The sequence below is a fragment of the Acanthochromis polyacanthus genome, chromosome 3 (genome assembly GCF_021347895.1).
Source record: "Acanthochromis polyacanthus isolate Apoly-LR-REF ecotype Palm Island chromosome 3, KAUST_Apoly_ChrSc, whole genome shotgun sequence".
Taxonomy (NCBI): domain Eukaryota; kingdom Metazoa; phylum Chordata; class Actinopteri; family Pomacentridae; genus Acanthochromis; species Acanthochromis polyacanthus.
In genome coordinates this window covers 41,591,674-41,614,202 of record NC_067115.1, presented here as the reverse complement: position 1 = coordinate 41,614,202, position 22,529 = coordinate 41,591,674, and the positions used below count along the sequence as shown (strand labels likewise).

At 39.4% G+C, this 22,529-nt stretch overlaps 1 protein-coding gene across 10 annotated transcripts in view; it reads right to left on the bottom strand.

Annotated features, from left to right (window-relative positions):
- Window positions 1–22,529, bottom strand: part of LOC110955016 (teneurin-3) — a 753,086-nt gene that overhangs the window by 40,536 nt on the left and 690,021 nt on the right. For 7 of the 10 annotated variants that reach the window (XM_051945606.1, XM_051945604.1, XM_051945608.1 and 4 more), the window contains 5 exons: window positions 6,495–6,566; window positions 4,900–5,077; window positions 4,121–4,141; window positions 562–686; window positions 318–425 (listed from right to left, as the gene is read on the bottom strand). In XM_051945606.1, the coding sequence (XP_051801566.1) occupies window positions 318–425; window positions 562–686; window positions 4,121–4,141; window positions 4,900–5,077; window positions 6,495–6,566 (504 nt within the window). The remainder of the gene's footprint in view (window positions 1–317; window positions 426–561; window positions 687–4,120; window positions 4,142–4,899; window positions 5,078–6,494; window positions 6,567–22,529) is intronic. The other 3 variants (XM_051945607.1, XM_051945609.1, XM_022199814.2) reach the window with 1 other exon arrangement.

Here is a 22,529-nt window from a genome sequence, read left to right as displayed (position 1 = left end):
TAATGTTCTGTTACACATAATGCTGTCTTCTAAGTTGTGCATCAAATCCAGATGTAAACATCATGAAATAAAAGCTGAAATGCTGATCTGTTGTCTCATATTCATTGTTTGATGTCAAACCCAAATGTTCTCTGTCTACAGCAAAAATAAAGAAATTGGCCTCATTGTTCCAATACTTTTGGAGAGGACTGTATAAATTTCTAAAGACCATGTGCATCATGGCAGTTTCCTTAGTGGAATCAGTAGGTTAAAAAAAACTGAATAACTATTTTACATTTTTATTCATCTCTTTTGTCCGTGCATGTTTGTGTTTGTACCTTTTGGTCCCAGCAGTTGTGCCTCTGTAGCTTTTCTTCCATCTCCACATCGTGCTTCATCGAATGGAGGACACTGCTCACCTGTACCAGCTACTACTTCTCCATTACCTGCACACGTAATGAAGAGAATTGAAGAATGTCAGTTGTATTGACTTTGTGTGTGAAAACACCGCATTATCAACTAAAAGAACTTGTTCTATTCATTCTGCCAACACGGTTCTGTACGGGGGAAGCTCATGCTTACTGATGAGGTCACGAGCGCCGCTGAGCATCTTGGGCCGGTAGATTCGTCGTGAGTTGGTGTCCGACACGTATAGCTGCCCTGTCACTGGGTCGGTGGCTAGATAGTAACGGTGTGCAGGGTTGTTGCTACAAAGGGCAGTGGCAGACAAAAGGGAGGAGTGGGTAACAAACACAACACAGAACAAGAAAAAAACAAGGTCAGCATCTACATCTGCATGGAGAGCATTCACCCTTGAATGACAGTCACTAAAATCCTCCATGTGCGCTTGATGATGGTTGCTTCCAGTTCACCCTGCCAAAATGTCATCATGTGATCCAAATTCTGACTCAAAATATTAACAGGAATATAATCTCCACTGAAAAAGACAGGGTGCCTTTTGAAAATAAAATATCCAGCTTTCACTATTTGACCAGTGGGTTATACGCTTAGGATGAAATCAGCAGCAACGGGGAATGACGACAGGGAAATGATGGAAACTTTCTAGAGTTCGTGCTGATGAAGTAATGAACAAAAGGCAGGCTGATGACTTGAAAGTTGAGAAACTGTTAATTTACTGCCAGTGGAGTTCCACGGTGGGTGGTGTGTTGGCATGTGTGAGACAGAGAGGGAACAGAAGGCAGACAGTGTGAGAGTAGGTTTTCAGTGTATATGTTTAGGACTCCTCACTTGAGATGCAAGTGTAGGTGTGATAAGTGAGAATGAGTCTTTCTGTGGGAGAGAACATTAAAAATAGGTTTGTCTGTCAGTCTGGACAGAGCAGTGTGGGTGCAATAGGCCATCACTTGTCTGTGACACACTCTTGATAATGCCTGCCACACTGTCACGCAAAATCCATCAAACATACGCACACACACACACACACACACACACACACACACACACACACACACACGCAGGGATGGATATATACGTTTACACTCGCCTCTGGCCTAAAGTCTCAGTGGTTGGTGATAATCAGCAGATGATCACAGGCTGTTAATTAAGACGGCTATAAATAGACACACTGAGCCTGTGTGAATGAAAGTGATTTTCTGTGCTTGTGAAGCCCTTATGGACTGATAAGCATGGCCCTTTGCTTTCATTTGATCTTTAGTTATGCTTAAAAATCAAATTAACACTAAAACATTTGGAAGAGTCAAAGCAACACCACTGACATGTTCCAAGGCGTCAGACAGACTACACAACGGAGAAGGCAAACCCAGAAATACAGTACTGTCAGGACGAACTTCACAAAACTCACAAAATCGACTGACCTGGTCATTTAGACAGAATGTAGCATGAAAGCTATGTCCACCTGACTGCAAGACTCATCCCATTAATTAAACACAATGGCATCCTGACGACTCAGGCTCCACTTTTATAATTTCGAAACGTTTAATGAGGTTGAGTTTTCAGCTGTATATTCCCACGTGCCAACAGAAGAACTTGTGAGGATGTTTTTGATGACAAGGCCTATTTAAGACATGCCTTAGAGTGTGTGTCTGTGTTCAGCTGAATGCAGAAACACAGCCCGAGGTAGAACTTGACATGTGGATGGCATTTTGATCATCTTAACATGCCAGGGCATATTAAAAGATGTGACTGAACAAGAAATAGAAAGAAGCAAGGGCAGCAGTAGACAGACAAAAGGAGAGAAAAAGGAGAAGTAGTAAGTAGAAACAAAGACAATCATAGAATGAGGAGAGGATGCAGGGCACAGGACAGAATAAAGACAGAAAGAAGGATGAAATCAGGCAAGAACAGGAAAATTGAGGGAAAAAATGAAATGAGGAAAATAAGGATTTAAGCAATAGAGGCAATGGGAAGTGAGAAATGGTAGGACGGATAGTAAGAAAACACATTGTGAATGACTAAACATGAAGGGAGAGCCGAAGGTTGGAAAAAACTTAGTGACGTGATTCTCAGAAGAAATTGTTTTAATTAAAAAGTGAAATCTAATTAAAAACTATAAACAAAAAGTGAATCAAATCACTGTGTTTTCAGTTAAAAAGAAGCTTGAGGTATGGCACTGCTGTGCTGTATGTTCACTCGTAGACATAAAAGAAGACAGACTTGGATGAAGTGCAATTTGAGAAGGAAGGAATGATAAAATGAAGGGATGAGACAGAGCAGCAAATTGTCAGCCTGAAACACAGAGTTGGCATCGATATGCTGAGGAAGCTGGAATAAAGAATGCAATGCTGGGTTTCGGGCTGGAAAATTAATTTGTACAGTATTTTTCATACACTTATGTCAGTTGCTGATACGTACACTACCAGTCAAAAGTTTGGGCACATCTTCTCATTCAATGTTATTCTTTATATTTACTATTCCCTACCCAGGGAAGGTCAAAAATGACACAACAACCAAGTGAATCGATTTTGGCAGTGATGCAGCTTATAGTATTGATTCACAGATTTGTGAAAGCTGTTTCATTGCGAGAAAGCGGTACGTCGTCACAGAATTGCAATCATGCGATTGTCAGTAGGCAGCTGATGTAGCGTTCACTTGTCATAGTGACACCGTGACGCTATCTTGTGATGATACAGAAATCTTTAACAAATCTGTGCATCCAGACTATAAGCTGCATCAATGCCAGAATTGAATCATTTCATCCTTGTGTCATTTCTGACCTTCCCTCAAAAATTTCATCTAAATCCATTGTGAGTAATGTTGCTAACAGACAGACAGATGGACAAATGTATGCCGATCATCACATAACTCGCATTCCTTGGCGGAGTAATATTACAGATAAATATAATGCTGCTCAACAACATTTATGAAGTCTTATCAACATTTTCCTGAAGTAGTCAAAGTCAAAGAAATAGAAAAGACCATTTTCAAACTATTACCTACAGTATAATTTGATGATTGCATGTTTTAATTTTCCCAGTATCCAGAAAAAAATTGCATCCAAAATGTCACTTTAATTAATTTATATTTTGTACATATTGTTTTAATTGTGTAAACTATGATTATGTTAAGTTTATGTGGAAAGAGTATGTGCTTGTATGTCTTAAACAACTATAGACCGTGAAAGAATGCAAAGTAATGCATCTGAGAGAGAGAGACGGATAAAGAGACTGAAATGTAAAACAGAGAGAAAAAAGAAGATGAGTAACCTCGCCCAACACCATTTCCACCCCCTTACGCCAACCTCCCTCCTTGCAGGGTCTCCTTGCTAGGGGCTGCTGCTAAAGTGATGATTGTGCTGTTCATCTGAGCTGACAGCAGAAGAATAGGCTCGACTTTGTGTGAACACGTGTCAAGATTAGAGAGTGAAAGGAAAGGAGAGTGAGAGAGACAAAAAGTAAGTAGGCAAAAAAGTACGATGAGTGGGTTTTATTCTGATGGTACCAAATGTCAAGGCTACTTTTTTACCAACACTTGACTTTTCTTTAGTTACTTTAGTTTTTCTTTAGTTTATTCATCAGTTACTTGTTTAAGCAAAAATGTTATCATGAGAGACATGAATAAAAGCCACACAAAAAATAAAGATGAAAATCCAGAGTTTAAACTTAAATTGAGAGTGGAAAAAAGAAAAGAAGGTCAAAACTTCCAAAGGGTTAGTGACTCTTACCTATGTCGAAAATCTTTGTTTCTTTAATACAGTGCAAGCAAGGGCAAGAAAACAGAAAGAAACAAGAGTTAGTAGACAGATTGATTCTTGATAGGTATTAAGATGAAATCGGAAGTAAAAGCTACTGGAAGAGAAGCCACAAGTAAAACTTGAATTGTATTTCACAGAAGTCAGTTGGACAGAAGATTTCAGATGGATGTTAGATTTGGAAAGCTGAAAAACGAACATTCAAGAAGAAGCATGCTTATAAATTCCGGACACCAAATCAGACTTCCTTCTCGATTCAGAGCATCATTTAATCTTTTAGCACTTTGGCTAAACACTAAGTGCTCAAATGCTTATTTCTGTGGTGGCAAAATGTCCAATCTGGCCACATATCTATTCATCTCTTTTTTGTGTTTTCAGTTAATGCCTAAAAGTCTTCCAACAGCAATGATGCAGAGATGAACAGTTGAGTGCAGGCGGGAAAGATGCCCAGAAAAGCTGAGGCTGAGAGGTTGTAAAGACTAGGTTTTAATTAAAAAACCAAAAACTCTCAAGTCAATCAGTTCATTTTAACAATTATTTTGTTTAACTCAAACACAACAACATTTATGCATTTAATGACCTTGGTGAAACCTGGATGAAATGGTTTTGGCAACGCTTTGTTTTAAAATGGAGTGTGAGTTCAGTGGGTTCTGTGGCACTAGAAAATGTATTCTCTGGATAAGGTTCAAATCCTTGATCCAGTTGCAGAAGCAGCAACAGCAGTGGCAGCCAGCCTCCCCCCTCCCTCGTACCTCAGCTCCATGACACTGGTAACATTCCCAGAGGGGAAGATCCTCCTGATGTAGTTGAAGTCTCCAACGAAAATGCTGCCATCTGCTCCACAAGCCAAAGCCAGGGGCGCCAGCAGCTTGTTGCCCTCTGCCTGTCCATTACAGCTGGGGCAGGAGATACTGCGGCGACGTCCATTTCCTAGGAGGTGATGTTGAAATCCAATTTTACTGTTTACAACAATTATTTTGTACTATGAAATGGTGAAAATCTTTTCAGCATTTGATCAAAACTAAGTTTTAACCTATGTGTTATTCACAATATAGACAAATATACTGCTCGGGTCAATCCCAGGCTTCAGTGTCCTTGTTCAAAACAAGTTGCCCTCGACGGCAGACGAGTGCCCTGCATGCCAGCCCTGCTGCACCTGGTGTGTGAGTGTGAGCGAATGGGAAATGTTGTAAAGTGCTTTTCCATCAGTGCATGATTGAGAAGGAAAAAAGATGGCAACACTCCTGCTACTGTGCATAGTCTAGTCTAGTCGGTTCAGCATAAATCAGTTATTGGCATCTCTGTCTTGGACTCTAGTAAATTCCTGGTGATTTGGTAAAGACACCTGTAAATCTCATACAGTCAGTTGCATATACATGTTAATAGTGCTGTGACACACAGAAAGTTACTCAAATGAGGAAACATTTGATTCCTATAAGGCATGGACTGAGACTATATTGCATGTGGCTGTGATTTTTCAATAAAACAATTAGCCCAAAAAGACATCTGCTTTACAGTTTGCTGCTTTAATTCACAACTTTTTCAACCTCAGTGTTTCTACATTTGCTCTTAGTTTTTGTAAGCAAACTAGGGAAATAGGAAAAGCCTAGGAGAAAAAGAACAAGTTACAATTCCTCTGATAGCCTCTAGATACTGTCATGTAAGAAACTGAACAGCACATTTTTATCCAAGAAATCTTACATCTTCTCTAAATGAGAGTACACATGAATGTACACATGTTGAGACTACAGGCTTAAGAATACATATACAGGTGTGTCTCTAAACTTCTGACTGGTAGTGTGTGTGTGTGTGTGTGTGTGTGTGTGTGTGTGTGTGTGTGTGTGTGTGTGTGTGTGTGTGTATACATGAAGATAACATTAAATGAATCAAAATGCAGTGCAAACATTGCTAATGTGCTAAATGACTAATCTAGCTGGAGACGGCTGATTTTTAATGGAATATCTCCATAGGGGTACAGAGGAACATTTCCAGCAACTAATGCTACATTGTGTTTGCTAATGGTGTTGAAAGGCTACTTGATGATTAGAAAAACCTTGTGCAGTTATGTTATGTTATGTCATGTTATGTTATGTTATGAATAAAAGTGTGATTTCTCACAGAAAACATGAAATTGCCTGGGTGACGCCAAAAATTTTGAACGGTGGTGTATGTATATATATATATATATATATATATGTATACGTGTGTGTGTGTGTGTGTGTGTGTGTGTGTGTGTATGCGGTTGTTTATATTTTTAACAGTGCCTCATGCATCAATGCAATGACCTGATTAACATTAATAACAAATATTCACGCCCAAATAACACTTAAATCTGTGGCCTACTTACCCATGATGCTGCTGATGACAGGGGGCTGCTGGGAAATGAAAATATTCTCACCGTTCCCCTTGTACAGTATACCTGGAGACAGATGTAAAGATGAGAGAGATATCAGGCACACAGAGATGCATCAGAGAGAAAACACAACTTGACCAATTCTATTTAGTGTTAATGTCTGTGTTGTGATTCAGAGTGTGGGTATGTGATGTGTGAGATTTTATTACCACAGCTGTCCATCCAAGATGTGGCACTGATATTTTCTCAAAAATAAATATTTTGATATAAATATCAGCACCCTGTCATTGGGGTTCACACTGGTGTCAAATTATGTTAGGATAATTATCTATTATTGATTCCACATTCGATTGGATTATAATGCACATTGTAAAGTGAATTATGTAATGAGACTCCGAAGCATTTCTACAGCAAATAGAGTTGTTAGTTGCTATCAGGCATGATAGATGATCACTTCAAAAGGTTTTACTTTATTCAGTTTAACTACATTAATAATTAGGTGTGCATGTAACAAACAGACAATGAAGTAACCAAATGGCATCTAATCCAATCCATTAACAGCGTCTGGGTTCATTTCACTGAATGTTTTGACGTTGTTGTTGTTATTTTTTTAAAGCATTAACAGTTTTTTCATTGCACTAGTGAACTAAAAAAAACATTGTTTTAAGCAGATTTGCTTCTCCAACCCTCATTCCCTAATTCCCCAGAGCAGCATGTCAGATAAAACCAAAACTTGAAACACTGGAATTCACTTGTCTGCTTAATGATGCTGATGAACAGAAAAGTGCATGTTTGTGCGTACATGGGCATGTGTCTGCTCCCTCTGGTACCAAATAACCCCAGTCAGCTCCTTTTAACACAACAAGTATATGTGCTCAGATTTGTCGACATGCTTGTGTTGAAATATGTGACAGATTCTCTGGCTTTCACCACGGGTGTCCTGGAAGACGATACAGCATGTAAGATGAAAGGAATGCTGCTGCTGTCTCTCAGAATGTCTGTTCACCTTTGTTGATGAAAATGATCTGCACTCTAATTACTACAGCGCAAATAAACTGTATTTACAAGGAAAACCTGCTATCAGCTAAATGTTTTACACCGTATATCTCACTATTCATTTAATTTGTCTTTAGTCCTGGCAAAATAAACTTCCACTGAAAATAAATGTTTAAAGTGTTTTGGAAATATATTTTGTTAATATTTGTAGTCCCATTTGTTGGAGCCGGGTATATTTTTAAAAAAAGGTGAATATTTTTAATTTTATTTATTTTTGATTAACCTTTATTTAACCAGGAGAAATCCCATTGAGATTAAAAACCTCTTTTCCAAAGGAATCACGGCCAACATAGACAGTAATAAATACAAAACACAATTACAACTTTAAACAGTTAAAGCACAATTAAAACACGAGCAAGAACTCCATCCATCCATCCATTCTCTATACACCGCTTTATCCTCACTAGGGTCGCGGGGGGTGCTGGAGTCTATCCCAGCTGACTGGGGCGAAGGCAGGGGACACCCTGGACAGGTCACCAGTCTGTCACAGGGCTACATATACAGACACACAATCACACTCACATTCACACCTATGGGCAATTTAGAGTAATCAATTAACCTCAGCATATTTTTGGACTGTGAGAGGAAGCCGGAGTACCCTGAGAAAACCCACGCATGCACAGGGAGAACATGCAAACTCCATGCAGAAACTACGCCACTGTGCAGGCCATGATTTGAACCGGGGATCTTTTTGCTGCAAGACGAAAGTGCTAACCACTACACCACTGTGCAGCCCCCCTCAAGAACTCGTAGTTTGGATTTTAAAGCGCTCAAGGAGAAAAGGTGCAGAGGAAACGCATTTGTACCAATTCAGTACAAGCATATGTAACAGAAAGCAACAAATGATCTCGTGAACAGAGAGAGTGAAATTCAGAACTTTTCAGTGCAAATGTAGGTGGGCAGTAATCCAAGTAATGTGTTATATATGAAAAGTATACCAATGACAGATCCTTCTAGTGGCTAAAGAAGGCCATCCCACCCGAGAGTCTAACTCGCAGTGGTGCGTTGACACTTTACAATTCATAATAAACCTCAAAGAAGTATGGTCAACAGTAGGGGTGTAACGGGACATGTATTCATACTGAACCGTTCGGTTCGGTACAGAGGTGTACTGTGGTACGAAAATTTTAAGACTATTAAGAATGGCCAATGTACAGAATTGTTTTGATTGTGAAACCTAAAACTTTGTAGTGCCCACAGCTGCGGTGGACCTTCTCTGGCTCACACAGTCGTGCAGTATTGTGGAACTAAAAACAAGTAAGAGTTTCCAGTGAACCACAGGATGTGACAGATTGTTATTCTCCTGCCAGCGCTTCATGGCTAAAGCTGCAACAACGAGAAGAAGCTAGAGATGGAAGACGCTCCGGCGACTTTAAAATCACCCATTTGGGATCATTTTGGTTTCCCAGTGAAGTACGAAAAAGTAGAAAAACAAGTTCACAAGACGAAAGCCGTATGCCGACACTGTGGAGCAGTCCTCAACTATGCATCCAGCAACACGTCAAACTTAGACACATTAGAAAAAGCACCATCCAAGTGCAACTATCCCCGCTGCTAGGAAAAAAACGATGCTCCCAACATTATTTCATCAAACCCTGCCTAGCAATTCAGAACGGGCTAAAGTAGTAACCAAGTCCATGGTGTTTTCATAGCAGCAGATCTACAGCCATACTCCCTTGTTGAGAACTGAGGTTTTAAACTTATGATGAAGGTCAACTAACATTAACTTGACATTATTGTTGTGCTCTTTGCTATACATAAGTTCCTATATTGTGTATTTATTTTAGCCTACTAATATATTCATGCTAGTAAACAAGAGCCTAGTGTTGTTGTTTTTTTTTTTTTAAAAAGCAATTACATTATATAAATATATTTCCTAGTTTAGGAGCCCCATTGTGAAATTCCTTCTCGTCCACACTTCAGTCAGAAAGTCATACCAGCTCTTATATCAGCAGGTTTTTTTTCTTTCATTTTTCTCCTTAACTGAGAACCGAACCGAACCGTGACTTCTGTACCGAAATACGTACTGAACCGTAAATTTTGTGTACCGTTACACCCCTAGTTAACAGTGTCAACCATACGAAGATATTTAGCAAAAGTGTTCACATATGAAAGATTGGCATAATCCAGACAAAGAAGTCACACAAAACTTGTTTCGAAAAGAAAGACCCAGATTTAGCCTCAGCCAAAAGAAGGACAAAGAGTCTTTCAACAGCTTGTATTCCCCCTGCAATGCCCTGATCTCATAATCATGGAGTCTGTCACTGTGTCTGCTGCTCATTCTTCTCTTCATGCAACACCAGACTGTGTCTTAGAAGACACAGAAAAAAAAAATCTCCCTCTCAGTCCCCACAGTCGGAATACTGGTTTCCATCAAGTGCAGGTCCTCTACCAAGGGTCTGGGAGTTTGAGGGTTCGACACAGTATCGTAAGAAAGACCACAGATGTAGTTACTGGGATCCGATGGAGCCACTCTTCTAGTTTGAGGGTGATAGCCCCTCATGCTCTTATTACTACTGGGACCACTGTGGACATCACCTTGCACATGTGTTCCAGTTATTTTTCCTGATGTTACTGTCAGCTGGAAATGCCACATCTACCACAACTGCCTTCTTCTGCTCCCTGTCTACTACCACTATTTCAGGATGGTTAGACAGCAGCTGTATGTCAGTCTACAACTTGAAGTGCCACAGGATCTTAGCTCTGTTCTTCTCAACTGCCTTCACTGGTGTGTCCCTCTGGGACTCAGGGACTTCTAACCCGTATGTCATGCTGATATTCCTGTACATTATCTCAGTCACTTCAAATACTGCAGATACTGCAGTATTAATATTTGTTTTTGTGCCACTGACCACAATAATGTCTTTGTATAAAGCGTAAGAGAAAGTGAGAGAGACTGTGTGGTGTTTGTTTTAAGCTCTGAGGTATTTCTTTAAATTGAAAGGGTACGAAGATGTTGAGAGCATGACAGGGAAGAGACAATGTAAGGTACGATGAGGATGAAGGGGGTATGTAGGCCGACTTGTGAGGAGGTTAATGTGAAGGAGCGATGAAAGGATGAACGGAGGAAAAACGAAGGATGTACTCGTTCTTCAAAGTGAGACATCAAAGAGAAACCTCCTGTGGTGAACTGAATTATTAAAACTCTGACGCCATCTTGGATAACAGCCCGCCTTATGCTTGTTCTATCTATCTATCTATCTATCTATCTGAAAGTATTTTTGTTTTTAGTGAATTCAGTTTAGTTCAATGCCGTATTTATATCTGAGTCACATAGAATCCCATTATTTTGATAAGACATCACAGTAAGCGAAATTTGGATAATTTCCCTGACAAAACTGAGTGTCGTGCATGATTAGTTCAAGGACTGTCAGAAAGTTTTAATAGTTTCTGGGAATTTAATGTTTTCATTTTGGCAAAATTAAATATAGATAACATGTCTTTCAAACCTGCTGGTGGGTTTTGGAATTCAGAAGGTCAAATGAGGTGACTATCTTTTGTTAATTTTCACCAAATACTTGTCTCACCATAAATGCATTCACTATGCTTCTAGTTCTTGTACAAAAACATCCAATGATCATTTTGCTGTAAACATGTTCCTCATTGACAAACAAAAATAAAAAATACAATATTTATTAACTAGATATTATATACAGCAATATAATAAAAATGTACTATACATGCTAAAATAAAGTCTAAAAAGCAGGACTGAAAACATTCTGTTGTTGCACAAACATTGTGTTTTCATGTTGGCAGATTTTCTGGAGTGTGTTTCACTCTTCACACCTGTGCTTTGTCAATAAAGATTACCTTAGATAAAGCCTCAGTGTAGGTAAAATGACATGTTTGTCAGATGACTTTCAGTCATGAGCTCTGACCAATGACTAAATAACCTAAGATCATGGATAAGTTTCCACCTCTGCGTTCCGATTCTGGAGCAGCCGCAGTGGACAATGACATAATGACAAAGAAATGGACATAGACTTGGGAAAGAAACTGTGGAATACATGAAGAAAGGGAGTGAAACATGGCATCCAACTGAAGAATTCGCTCCACCAGCTATATATTTTGGAGCGCCAACTCCTCTCATATTTGCAGAACAGTAGTGGATTTAAAAGCATTCAACATTCAATTTCAATTTTTGCTACATTTGGATGCACACCCAGCTGTAGTTTACATTTCTATCTCAAACTGTTTTTAGGCATTCTTCAAAGCGACTTTTGTCACTTGATGATAATGAATGTTTTGAGAAAAAGCTGTTCCAAAGTGTACAGTTTGAAGCAAAAGGCAGAATGAGGAAGCCGTATCATGAAGCCAGAACAGTTAGGGTTAGTCTTTAACAGCAGACCTTTTGCACAAAGCCATCCGGAACAGGCAATCCTTGGACATATTCAGCTGTGACTATGCATCATTATGTTGTCTTATGGTAGAAAGAACCTTCTTTGTGTTATGTAGTATAAATGTTTTCAGAGAATTTTCTGAGCCATATTTCTGGAACTTTCTGTCATACACAGGGTCAATTTAAGTTTTTCAAACATTTTACTATCTGCCCTCAAATCCCATATCAGTCAGGGCCTTTCCCATCTAGCTATCTGTTTATCCCTCTCCTTCTCCTTCCTTCCCTCCCTCTCTCTCTTTCATCTCTCTCTCCATTAGCAGGTGTTGATTGATCAACAGAGGCCGAGCCAGCAGGGTTCCAACGTGCTGTGCTGTGGTCTCCACAAGCAACGAGTCGGCTGACTGGAAAAAACGGCTGCATGTGAGTGTGTGCGCTGATGGGAGGGTGATAGATTGAGTGAGAAAGAGAATATTGAATTCTCCTGCTGTGTTAAAAGAGAGGGCAGTAAGGCTTTCTCACACGGCTTTCTACATGTGTGCAAATGAGTTAACTTCACCTTGATCTCAAAACCCTTCATCACAAAACCTAGATTTTGACAGCACATGCTTGTGAAAGAAGCAAAGACGATACAGAGGGATACATAAGGAAAATAATGCACCATAATAGTAAAACATAGTTGTGCTTACCTGACTGCTCTGTCACTGACTACCTTTGCTGCTAGATCAACTGACCAGCTGCCCATAACAGCAGAACTGTGTTGCAAAAGCTTCAGGTGTGGTCAACCAAACAGTGTTCAAGCAGCTGCCAGGTTGGTGTGTGAGGGCTCTAGCATACACACAGACATTACTTATGGCACAGTAAAATCAACAGCAGCACACTGATACTCTCATGTACAGTCATTGAGAAAAGTTTACTTGTAAAAATCATGTGTACCATCTCACGTCTTCACTCCAATGACTAATGACTCTTATGACTAATTTTCCATGATGGATTCTTTGATACACACGTGGCCATGTCATAAAAAAACAAAACAAGAATTTAGATTCTTTCACAGATCTATTGTAAGTCCTCTGGAAGGTAGATTATCACCTGCTGCTGACAGACAATTGATCAGGATGGCCAAGTGTCAACCAAGAATCACTAAAAAGCAGATCTGCAATGAAACAGAAGCTGCTGGAACACAGGTGTCAGTGTCCACAGTGTTTTACTATTTACTATTACCACGAGGTGAGAGGCGGCCATGAAGAAGGAAGACCTTCATCTAGAAACAGAACCTTAAGACTGATAATTCAAGAGTCTGTTTGTATATTTTTGACCCAGAAGATTTTGTCATATTCCTAGAAGACCTACAATAAATTTATGACAGAATCAAAATTCTTGATTGCTTTTTTTTAAATCTATTTCGTGGCTTTGATGAATGTGTCTGATTGATTCAATGAGGTCTTTACAAGTGCGTTTAAACTTTTGTTCACAACTGTATGAGTGTAAATGTACTAACGGTTCCTACCTAAACGCTAAAAGGCTCTTGCTTTTGCATGTAGTCACAAACATGGCATCACATTCACACACAAAACCAACAAAGGTCAAAGGCAATCCAATGATGTTTTACATTTAGGCGTTCAGCATGTATAATACAAGCAGTAAGTTGAAAAATGACTATGGGTCTGGAAATCAGTGTGAAGAATGACCATGAGTCAATCTATGAAATACACCTGGGTCCCATTTGAAAAGATCCTTCCTAATGACCGAGGGCAAATGAACAAAATCACCTTTTTAATGCTTGAATTTTTCATTCACCGCTATTAACTATTTTTTAGTTCCTCTCTTCTGTTGATAGGTAAAACTAAAAGGAACTGCAAAAAAATGTGAAGTTATTTTTTTTTTGCTTTATTTTTTAATTGATGTCAGTTTTTTCATTGAAAAATGTACATAGATTTATCTTTTTATTTTTCAAAAATTTAAATTGAATGGATACAAAGGCAAAAATTGAACTCAGCATTCTGCACTCCTCTGCGTAACTGAGACACCATGAGTGACTAAGTCCAATTAGAAAAATTCAGAGAGAAGATTCCCGAACTGCAGGCTGTGTTCACAGAGAGCAAAAAGGAGACAGGTATTGAAATGAACGAAACAGAGGCTTAAGCTGTGAGCAACTTGTAGGGAGATACGTCCATCCATCCATTATCTATACACCACTTAATCCTCATTAGGGTTGCGGGGGGCTGGAGCCTATCCCAGCTAACTTATGGTGAAGGGAGGGGACACCTGGTCAGGTCACCAGTCTATCACAGGGCTACACATAGAGGCAAACAAGCATACTTACATTCACACCAATGGACAATTTAGAGTTGCCAATTAACCTGAGAATGTTTTTGGACTGTGTTTTTGAACAGCCAGAGAACTGAAAGAAAAGGGAGGCTGTTATAGCTGTAAGGCAAAAGTGCTAACCACCAATCCATTGTGCAGCCTGAGATACATCCAGCACTGTGAAATATCTTTCTAGATTTGATTAGTAGAGAACTGCGAAGCACATTTGCAAACGAGTTTTTAGAAGTTTCAAAGCATAAAACTGAAAAAATTCTATAGTACGTATAGTCATCATTTTTGTCCATCTGTGAAATAGTTCATTTTTCATCATCAAATTTTCAAAGGTAGCCTTTGATACGTTCTAAACTCATTATACATAAAGGGAAACATTTCATGCTTTTTTTGTTTGAATTTTGATGACTCTGACTATAAGTTCATTAAAATCTGAAATCCACTATGTCAAATTATTCAAATATTTCCGAAAATCAATCTCAGAAAGATTTACAAAACATTAATGTCCAACTTGGAAAACAAGACTTTGAAGCAGTGAGCACAGTTTAGCTCTGTTCTCTCCTTAGCCCAGATGAGATGCTTATCTCGTTCAGGATTGGCTTCACATATTGTAGCTTCTTTAATGAAGTCTGTACATGGTGGCTCTTGATGCACCGACACCAGCCTCAGTCTTGTGAAGATCTCCCCAGTTCTTGAATCAACCTTTCTTGACATTCCTCTCAATTCTGCGGTTATCCCTGCTGCTTGTGCACCTTTTACTAAGTCTCTTTTCCCTTTCAGTCATTTTCCATTAACATGCTTTGGTATAGCATTCTGCCAACCAGCCTTTTAGGCAAAGATCTTTTGTGGCTCCTTGTGGAGAGCGCCAGTGATCGTCTTGTTGACAGTTTTGAAGTCAGCAGTCCTCCCCAGGATTGTGCTTGTGTACTGAACTGGATTGAAAGATACATGGTACTCATATTGTCTGAATGGTAATTTTCTCAACTCAAGTTTAAATAGTCTGATATTTTGAAATACATTTTTATGTAAATGTTTTACCTTTATTATATAATTGATGAAAAACATTTCCCAGTAATTTATTTTTGGCGATGCACCACACATGTTGATTCCAGTGTTTTGTATTTTTGTAAAACAAATAACTATCAACAGCAGTTTTTGTCTTTTTTATGATGTGTGTCACACTGCATGAATATCTCTCTACTTGTAACCATGGTTGTTCTCTCTCCAGTGAGGTGCAGTACTTTATATTTCTGTGAAAAATGGGCCCAAAGTGGGTAAGAAAATGACATTATAGTTAATACAAACTGCTAGGGGTTTTACAGGGTTAAGATGTTGGGAGCAAATAAAGGTAGGGAAAAACAAACACAAAACACAGACATCCAAATGTACCTATTTTGACTGCGCTAACAATTCAAACCCATCTCATCATCTCAAACTGTGATGGTCTAACTTTGTTGAGGGTGGAGAGGAAGACTGGCTCTGATGGAGCTGAGACTGACCTTTAATAATAAACAGCAGAGTCTCTGCATACCTATCATTTATTTTAGTGGGATGAGAGAAATGCATACAGATTTTATTAGAGGGAGCAGCTAAATATATATATTTCATCATTGGGCCTATTACAGCAGGTGTACTACTGACTCAGGTCACAGCAGATTACTTAGACGTTGTTTAATTTGCTTTATTAAGTATAATCCCAAACAACCTTTTAAGGTGTTGTAACTCCTAAATTGCACAGGCTTATGTACCACAGGTCATTTCTGACAATTTTTGCAAATCATCTTGCTTACAACTGCTTTAGAGTGTGAAGCTAATAATTACAACCCCAGAAAAATATGTTTACGTCATTTCTTAATTTTTAAGGATACTTTATGGAGGTCAAAAAATTGTGTTAAAAAAAGCCAGTTGCAATTCATTATTAGAGCAAACCAATAACCATTGGGGTTTGTTTTTGACACTGTATCCAGACTAATAAGGAGCCGCAGTTCTGCTGAACCATGCAGTTCTTTAGCTCTCAGTTAGGATGTCTTCATGAGCTGCTTCAACATTTCCTTCAAGTAAACCATCAACACAGACCATATCCCAACTCCAATGCTCAGCCCTTATTAAATACTTTCATAACACGTCTCATCAGGTAATGTTAAATTACAGGCTTTGTACTACAGATTTTACGGGTTAAACCTTGACTTACAAAGTCCTCTATGGAGATTTTCACTCAGGAGAGACATCATAGCACAGAAATGGCACTGGCTACAGTCAGCAACAACAGAATCATCTCTAGACTTGTCCTCATGCTGCATTTGACAGAACTCATCACTGTGCCTGGAACATGTCACTGGAATTAAATTAACTTTACAGTTCTAATTTAAGCAATAGTTATAAGATAGATTCCAGTTTTTTATGTGAACAGTGACTCTCATGTGAACAAAAGTTAGTAGTGGAGTTTAACAGGATTTGGTGCTAAGATAATGCTTCTCACCTTAAACACATTTCTTTCAGGTGATATTATTAGATAGGATAACATAAGTTTAAGATTGTTTGCTTAAAGTAAAATCTAAAAAATTCAATGAAACTAAACCAACTATACTTATGATTTGTGTAAAGACAATGGTTGGGAAAACAGGCCCAGATTCAAAGCTGTTTAAAGGGCAGAAATGTTCAATTGATTTGGAAAAAAGTAACTTTCCCGTGTTCTCGGGAGCAAAACATTAAGGCACTCTAGTGGTGGCCGAGCTGCTTAGTGTGTGAATAACAGAGTGCAAAGCTTTACTGAGCTTACACACTCATTCACTCTACACACACACACACACACACACACACTGTGTGAATACATAGACGAACATGGAGTACAAGAACATGGACAAAGGCACATTTGAAGAGAAATCACTCACACACACACACACACACACACACACACACACACACACACACACACACACACACACACACACACACACACACACACACACACACACACACACACACACACACACACACACACACACACACACACACACACACACACACACACACTAAAACATCCTCACAATGCATGCACAAGGAAGCAGATCGACTGTCAACCCTCTGCTCCTGAAACCTCTCCACGTACTCTCTTTCATCTAGTCTTATCAGAGTTGTTCAGCAGTGCTCACTACTCAGTGCTCACAGATCACATAACACAGGTCTGTGTGTGTGTGCGTGCGTGTGTATGCACGCATGTGTGAGAGTATGTGTGAGGGTGTGGACAAGCCTCTCCCTTCTTATTACTCTCTCTTTGCAGCATTTTTCTGGTTCTCCTAATTTCTTATGAAATCCTGTTCATCTCATTTGTTGCTGTCCTTATTTCTATTTTTGTTGATGCATCTCTCTTTCTATCAACACAAAAAGACACTAAACACCTCTCCTGGATACCACACGTAATTTGACAAACATTTTTGACTCCTTTGCCTTCATCAGGGTGGTGTCTGAGGTGAAGGGACTGATATACCTACTCAGTCGTTAAATTCAAAATTTACAACATTTTCTGTGTAAATCTTAGCTACAAAATATTGATGGTCCATGTTGAAGAGTGCATTTGAATAATATGAATAAAACTTGAACCTAATTGTAACATATGTCTATATATGTATATATATATATATATATATATATATATATATATATATATATATATATATATATATATATACAGTGCCTTGTGAAAGTATTCGGCCCCCTTGAACTTTTCAACCTTTTGCCACATTTCAAGCTTCAAACATAAAGATATAAAATTTTAATTTTTTGTCAAGAATCAACAACAATTGGGACACAGTCGTGAAGTGGAATGAAATTTATTGGATATTTTATACTTTTTTTACAAATAAAAAACTGAAAAGTGGGGCGTGCAATATTATTCGGCCCCTTTACGTTCAGTGCAGCAAACTCACTCCAGAAGTTCAGTGAGGATCTCTGAATGATCCAATCTTGTCCTAAATGACTGATGATGATAAATAGAATCCACCTGTGTGTAATCAAGTCTCCATATAAATGCACCTGCTCTGTGATAGTCTCAGGGTTCTGTTTAAAGTGCAGAGAGCATCATGAAGACCAAGGAACACACCAGGCAGGTCGAGATACTGTTGTGGAGAAGTTTAAAGCCGGATTTGGATACAAAAAGATTCCCCAAGCTTTAAACATCTCAAGGAGCACTGTGCAAGCAATCATATTGAAATGGAAGGAGTATCAGACCACTGCAAATCTACCAAGACCCGACCGTCCCTCTAAACTTTCACCTCGAACAAGGAGAAGACTGATCAGAGATGCAGCCAAGAGGCCCATGATCACTCTGGATGAACTGCAGAGATCTACAGCTGAGGTGGGAGAGTCTGTCCATAGGACAACAATCAGTCATACACTGCACAAATCTGGCCTTTATGGAAGAGTGGCAAGAAGAAAGCCATTTCTCAAAGATATCCATAAAAAGTCTGGTTTGAAGTTTGCCACAAGCCACCTGGGAGACACACCAAACATGTGGAAGAAGGTGCTCTGGTCAGATGAAACCAAAATCGAACTTTTTGGCCACAATGCAAAATGATATGTTTGGCGTAAAAGCAACACAGCTCATCACCCTGAACACACCATCCCCACTGTCAAACATGGTGGTGGCAGCCTCATGGTTTGGGCCTGCTTTTCTTCAGCAGGGACAGGGAAGATGGTTAAAATTGATGGGAAGATGAATGGAGCAAAATACAGGAGCATTCTGGAAGAAAACCTGTTGGAGTCTGCAAAAGACCTGAGACTGGGACGGAGATTTATCTTCCAACAGGACAATGATCCAAAACATAAAGCCAAATCTACAATGGAATGGTTCACAAATAAACGTATCCAGGTGTTAGAATGGCCAAGTCAAAGTCCAGACCTGAATCCAATGGAGAATCTGTGGGCAGAGCTGAAGACTGCTGTTCACAAACGCTCTCCATCCAACCTCACTGAGCTCGAGCTGTTTTGCAAGGAAGAATGGGCAAGAATTTCAGTCTCTCGATGTGCAAAACTGATAGACATACCCCAAGAGACTTGCAGCTGTAATTGCAGCAAAAGGTGGCGCTACAAAGTATTAATGCAAGGGGGCCGAATAATATTGTAATATTGCACGCCCCACTTTTCAGGTTTTTATTTGTTAAAAAAGTTTAAAATATCCAATAAATTTCATTCCACTTCACGATTGTGTCCCACTTGTTGTTGATTCTTGACAAAAAATTAAAATTTTATATCTTTATGTTTGAAGCCTGAAATGTGGCGAAAGGTTGAAAAGTTCAAGGGGGCTGAATACTTTCACAAGGCACTGTATATATATATATATATATATATATATATATATATATACACACACACACTATTCTTACTGTGTCAGGTTTTTTTTTTAACACATCCAGAGTATTGAGGTATGAATGTTTTATGACTACACTATATGATACATGAACCAAGGACATCTGAAAGAACGACTGGTTAGGTAAATAATTCTAAATAACTAAAGAGTACAAGTTAATTTAAGATTCGGACCTACCGTAATCTAATGTAAGCTGGGATAGAACCGCTGTACAATAGTTAAGAGAATACTGCAACTACAACAGGGCAATGGGCAGATGTTAACATGACAGATGACACTGAAATAAGCTAAGACAGCACAGGAAAAGGCATGCATAGAGACTGCTAGTGGTTTTTTACTAGTACAAAGAATGAAGGCCACATCAAGGCTGTGGCTTAATCTGTGCCAAATCTCCCAGCCTGACACCAGCATCTAGCCTGTGATAAAGCTGACCCAGGCATAAGCACCTGTTGGGCTGAGAAACTGAGGTCGTTGGTAGTCGTGGGTGCATTTTAGAATGGACAGCGACTGCATTTTCCATCATGTTGTAATGGTCAGTTGTGTAGGAGGATTAATGCCTTTGAGATGGTTGTGGACACAATAAACTGCTTATGTCCTCTCCACAGTGCATTGTTTAAGATGGCTCTCATACAGTCAAACAGCAATCCCTCTCTGTGCTCCACAACCAACTGATTTACAAACTAAAGTCTAAACTTGCCTTCCAGCTGCCTAAATGCCATCTGTAAATACAGAATATTATAAAAATAAAACTCAGATGTGAGTAAAACACATTTCAGTAAACAGGAAATTCACTTTTTCTCCTGTCAAAACCTAAAACACAATGTGAATCAATAAAATCATGGAAAATATCCTCACTTCAGACTGCAAAACAATGAGAAGTCAGCGATCACAGATACAGACGTGTTATTTCCAAATCTAACGCGTCACCCCATACAAATCATTAGTGAAGATGCAAGACAAACAAAAAAGAGAACACTGCAGGATTGTTGGGCTCTCCCCTTCAAACGCACTGAGACGGGATTATTCTGATGTTCACACAGTGCATTTTTGTCTCAAAGGGACGAACACACTTTGTGTGTGCAGTGTTGTCCCTCAAGACACAAAATCACACCCACAGACAGCAGCGTGCATATGTACAGAAAATCACAAATCACACCTGCATTTTCAGCACACACACACATGCACACACACTGAATCGGGTGACAAGGTGTTGAAAGCCCAAGAGGGCTGTAGGGAGAGAGGGATGAATAGCAACGTGATGGATGGGGTGACAGATAGAGGACGGCAAGAGAAGGAGGAGGAGTGGGGTAGTGTGGAGGGAAATAAAGTCAAAGTGCCTGTTTTTTAAATATGTATCTATACTTACAGGAACAATTCATCTGCATATCGTGACACATCCTTGACAAACCAAATGATTAACACAGCGCTAAAAATGTGCTGTTATAGAGGGGAAGAAATGACTTCACACTGCTGTCTCCCTCATACTCATTTGGAAATGCATATAGCACACTCAGACCAGTGAGTTCCAGTGCTGTGAAGTATTTGTGTTACCGATGTCTTTCACTTTTGCATATTCTTCATGCCTAAATGTTCTGGATCATTAAACTTATATTTAATATCAGATATAGGTAACCCACAAAACACAGAATGCAGTTTTTAAATGATGAGCTATTTAAGTAGCAAGTAAAAGTAGCAACAGCTGCAGTTAAAACATTTGCAATAGCTTGTGATCAGTCTGTTACATCGCCATGGAGGAATTCTGGTCCACTCCTCTCTCCAGAATAGTTTTAATTCGGTCATTTTTGATGGTTTTCGAACATGAACTGCCCTTGCCTCAGCATCTCAATTGGATTCAAGTCTCAACTTTAACTCGGCCACTCCAAAACCTTAATTTTGTTCGTTTATCTATGTTATCCCATAACGCATTTGTGTTGAGCTCTAGGTCAAAATTCTCCAGGTGATACAGAGAAGAATTCATGGGTCTGTTAATTCTGATAAGTCATCCAGGTCCTGTGGAAGCAAAGCAGCCCTAAACATCACACTACCACCACCATGTTCACTGCTGGCATGACGTTCTTCTTGTGGAATGAAGTATTAGATTTACAACAGATGTAATGGGACCAGTGTGTTCCAAAAAGTTCCACCTTTGACTCATCAGTCCACAGGATGTTATCCCAAAGGTCTTGGAGCTCATCCAGATATTTTTTGGAAATGCCAGATGAACCTTCATGTTCTTTTTGGTCAGTAGTGGCTTGCATCTTGGAACTCTCCGATGATTGCTATTTTTTTTCCCCCCAGTGTCTTCCATATTGTGGAATCATGACCTTAACTGAGGCCAGTGAGGTCTACAGTTCTTTTGATATTCATCTGGGTTCTTCTGTGATTCCTGGATTAGATATTGACAAGATCTTGGAGAAATGCTGGTAGGTTGACTGCTCCTGGGAAGGTTCACCACAGTTTCATGTTTTCTCCATTTGTGGATAATGGCTCTCAGCGTGGTTCTCTGGAGTCTCAGAGCCTTGGCAATGGCTTTGCAACCCCCTAGTCTGTGAAGGTCAACGACTTTGTTTCTCATCTGTTTGTGAATCTCCACAGAATGTGGCATCATGGTAGCCTAGCCGCGCTAGACAAGCCACGGCAACGAATTTAATTCTCTGCCAGGGAGGGTCTAGCTACCCTCCATAAGGCTCGAGGCTGGATTCTCCTAAAACTGGCCGGACCAATCACCATGAAGTGTAGAGTCAGAAGGCGGGCGTAACGAAGTGACGACAGAGGCGCGACGATTCTGACAGAAACAACCAGCGCACAATAAACAGTTCTTTCGATCTTTCGACTCGGCTTTGGCCACAGCCCTTAAAGATTTGAAGCTAAAATTCAACTTGAAAGATAAACAAAGGACGGCACTTAAGTGTTTCATTGAGAAGAAAGACGTATTTGGACTTATGCCGAC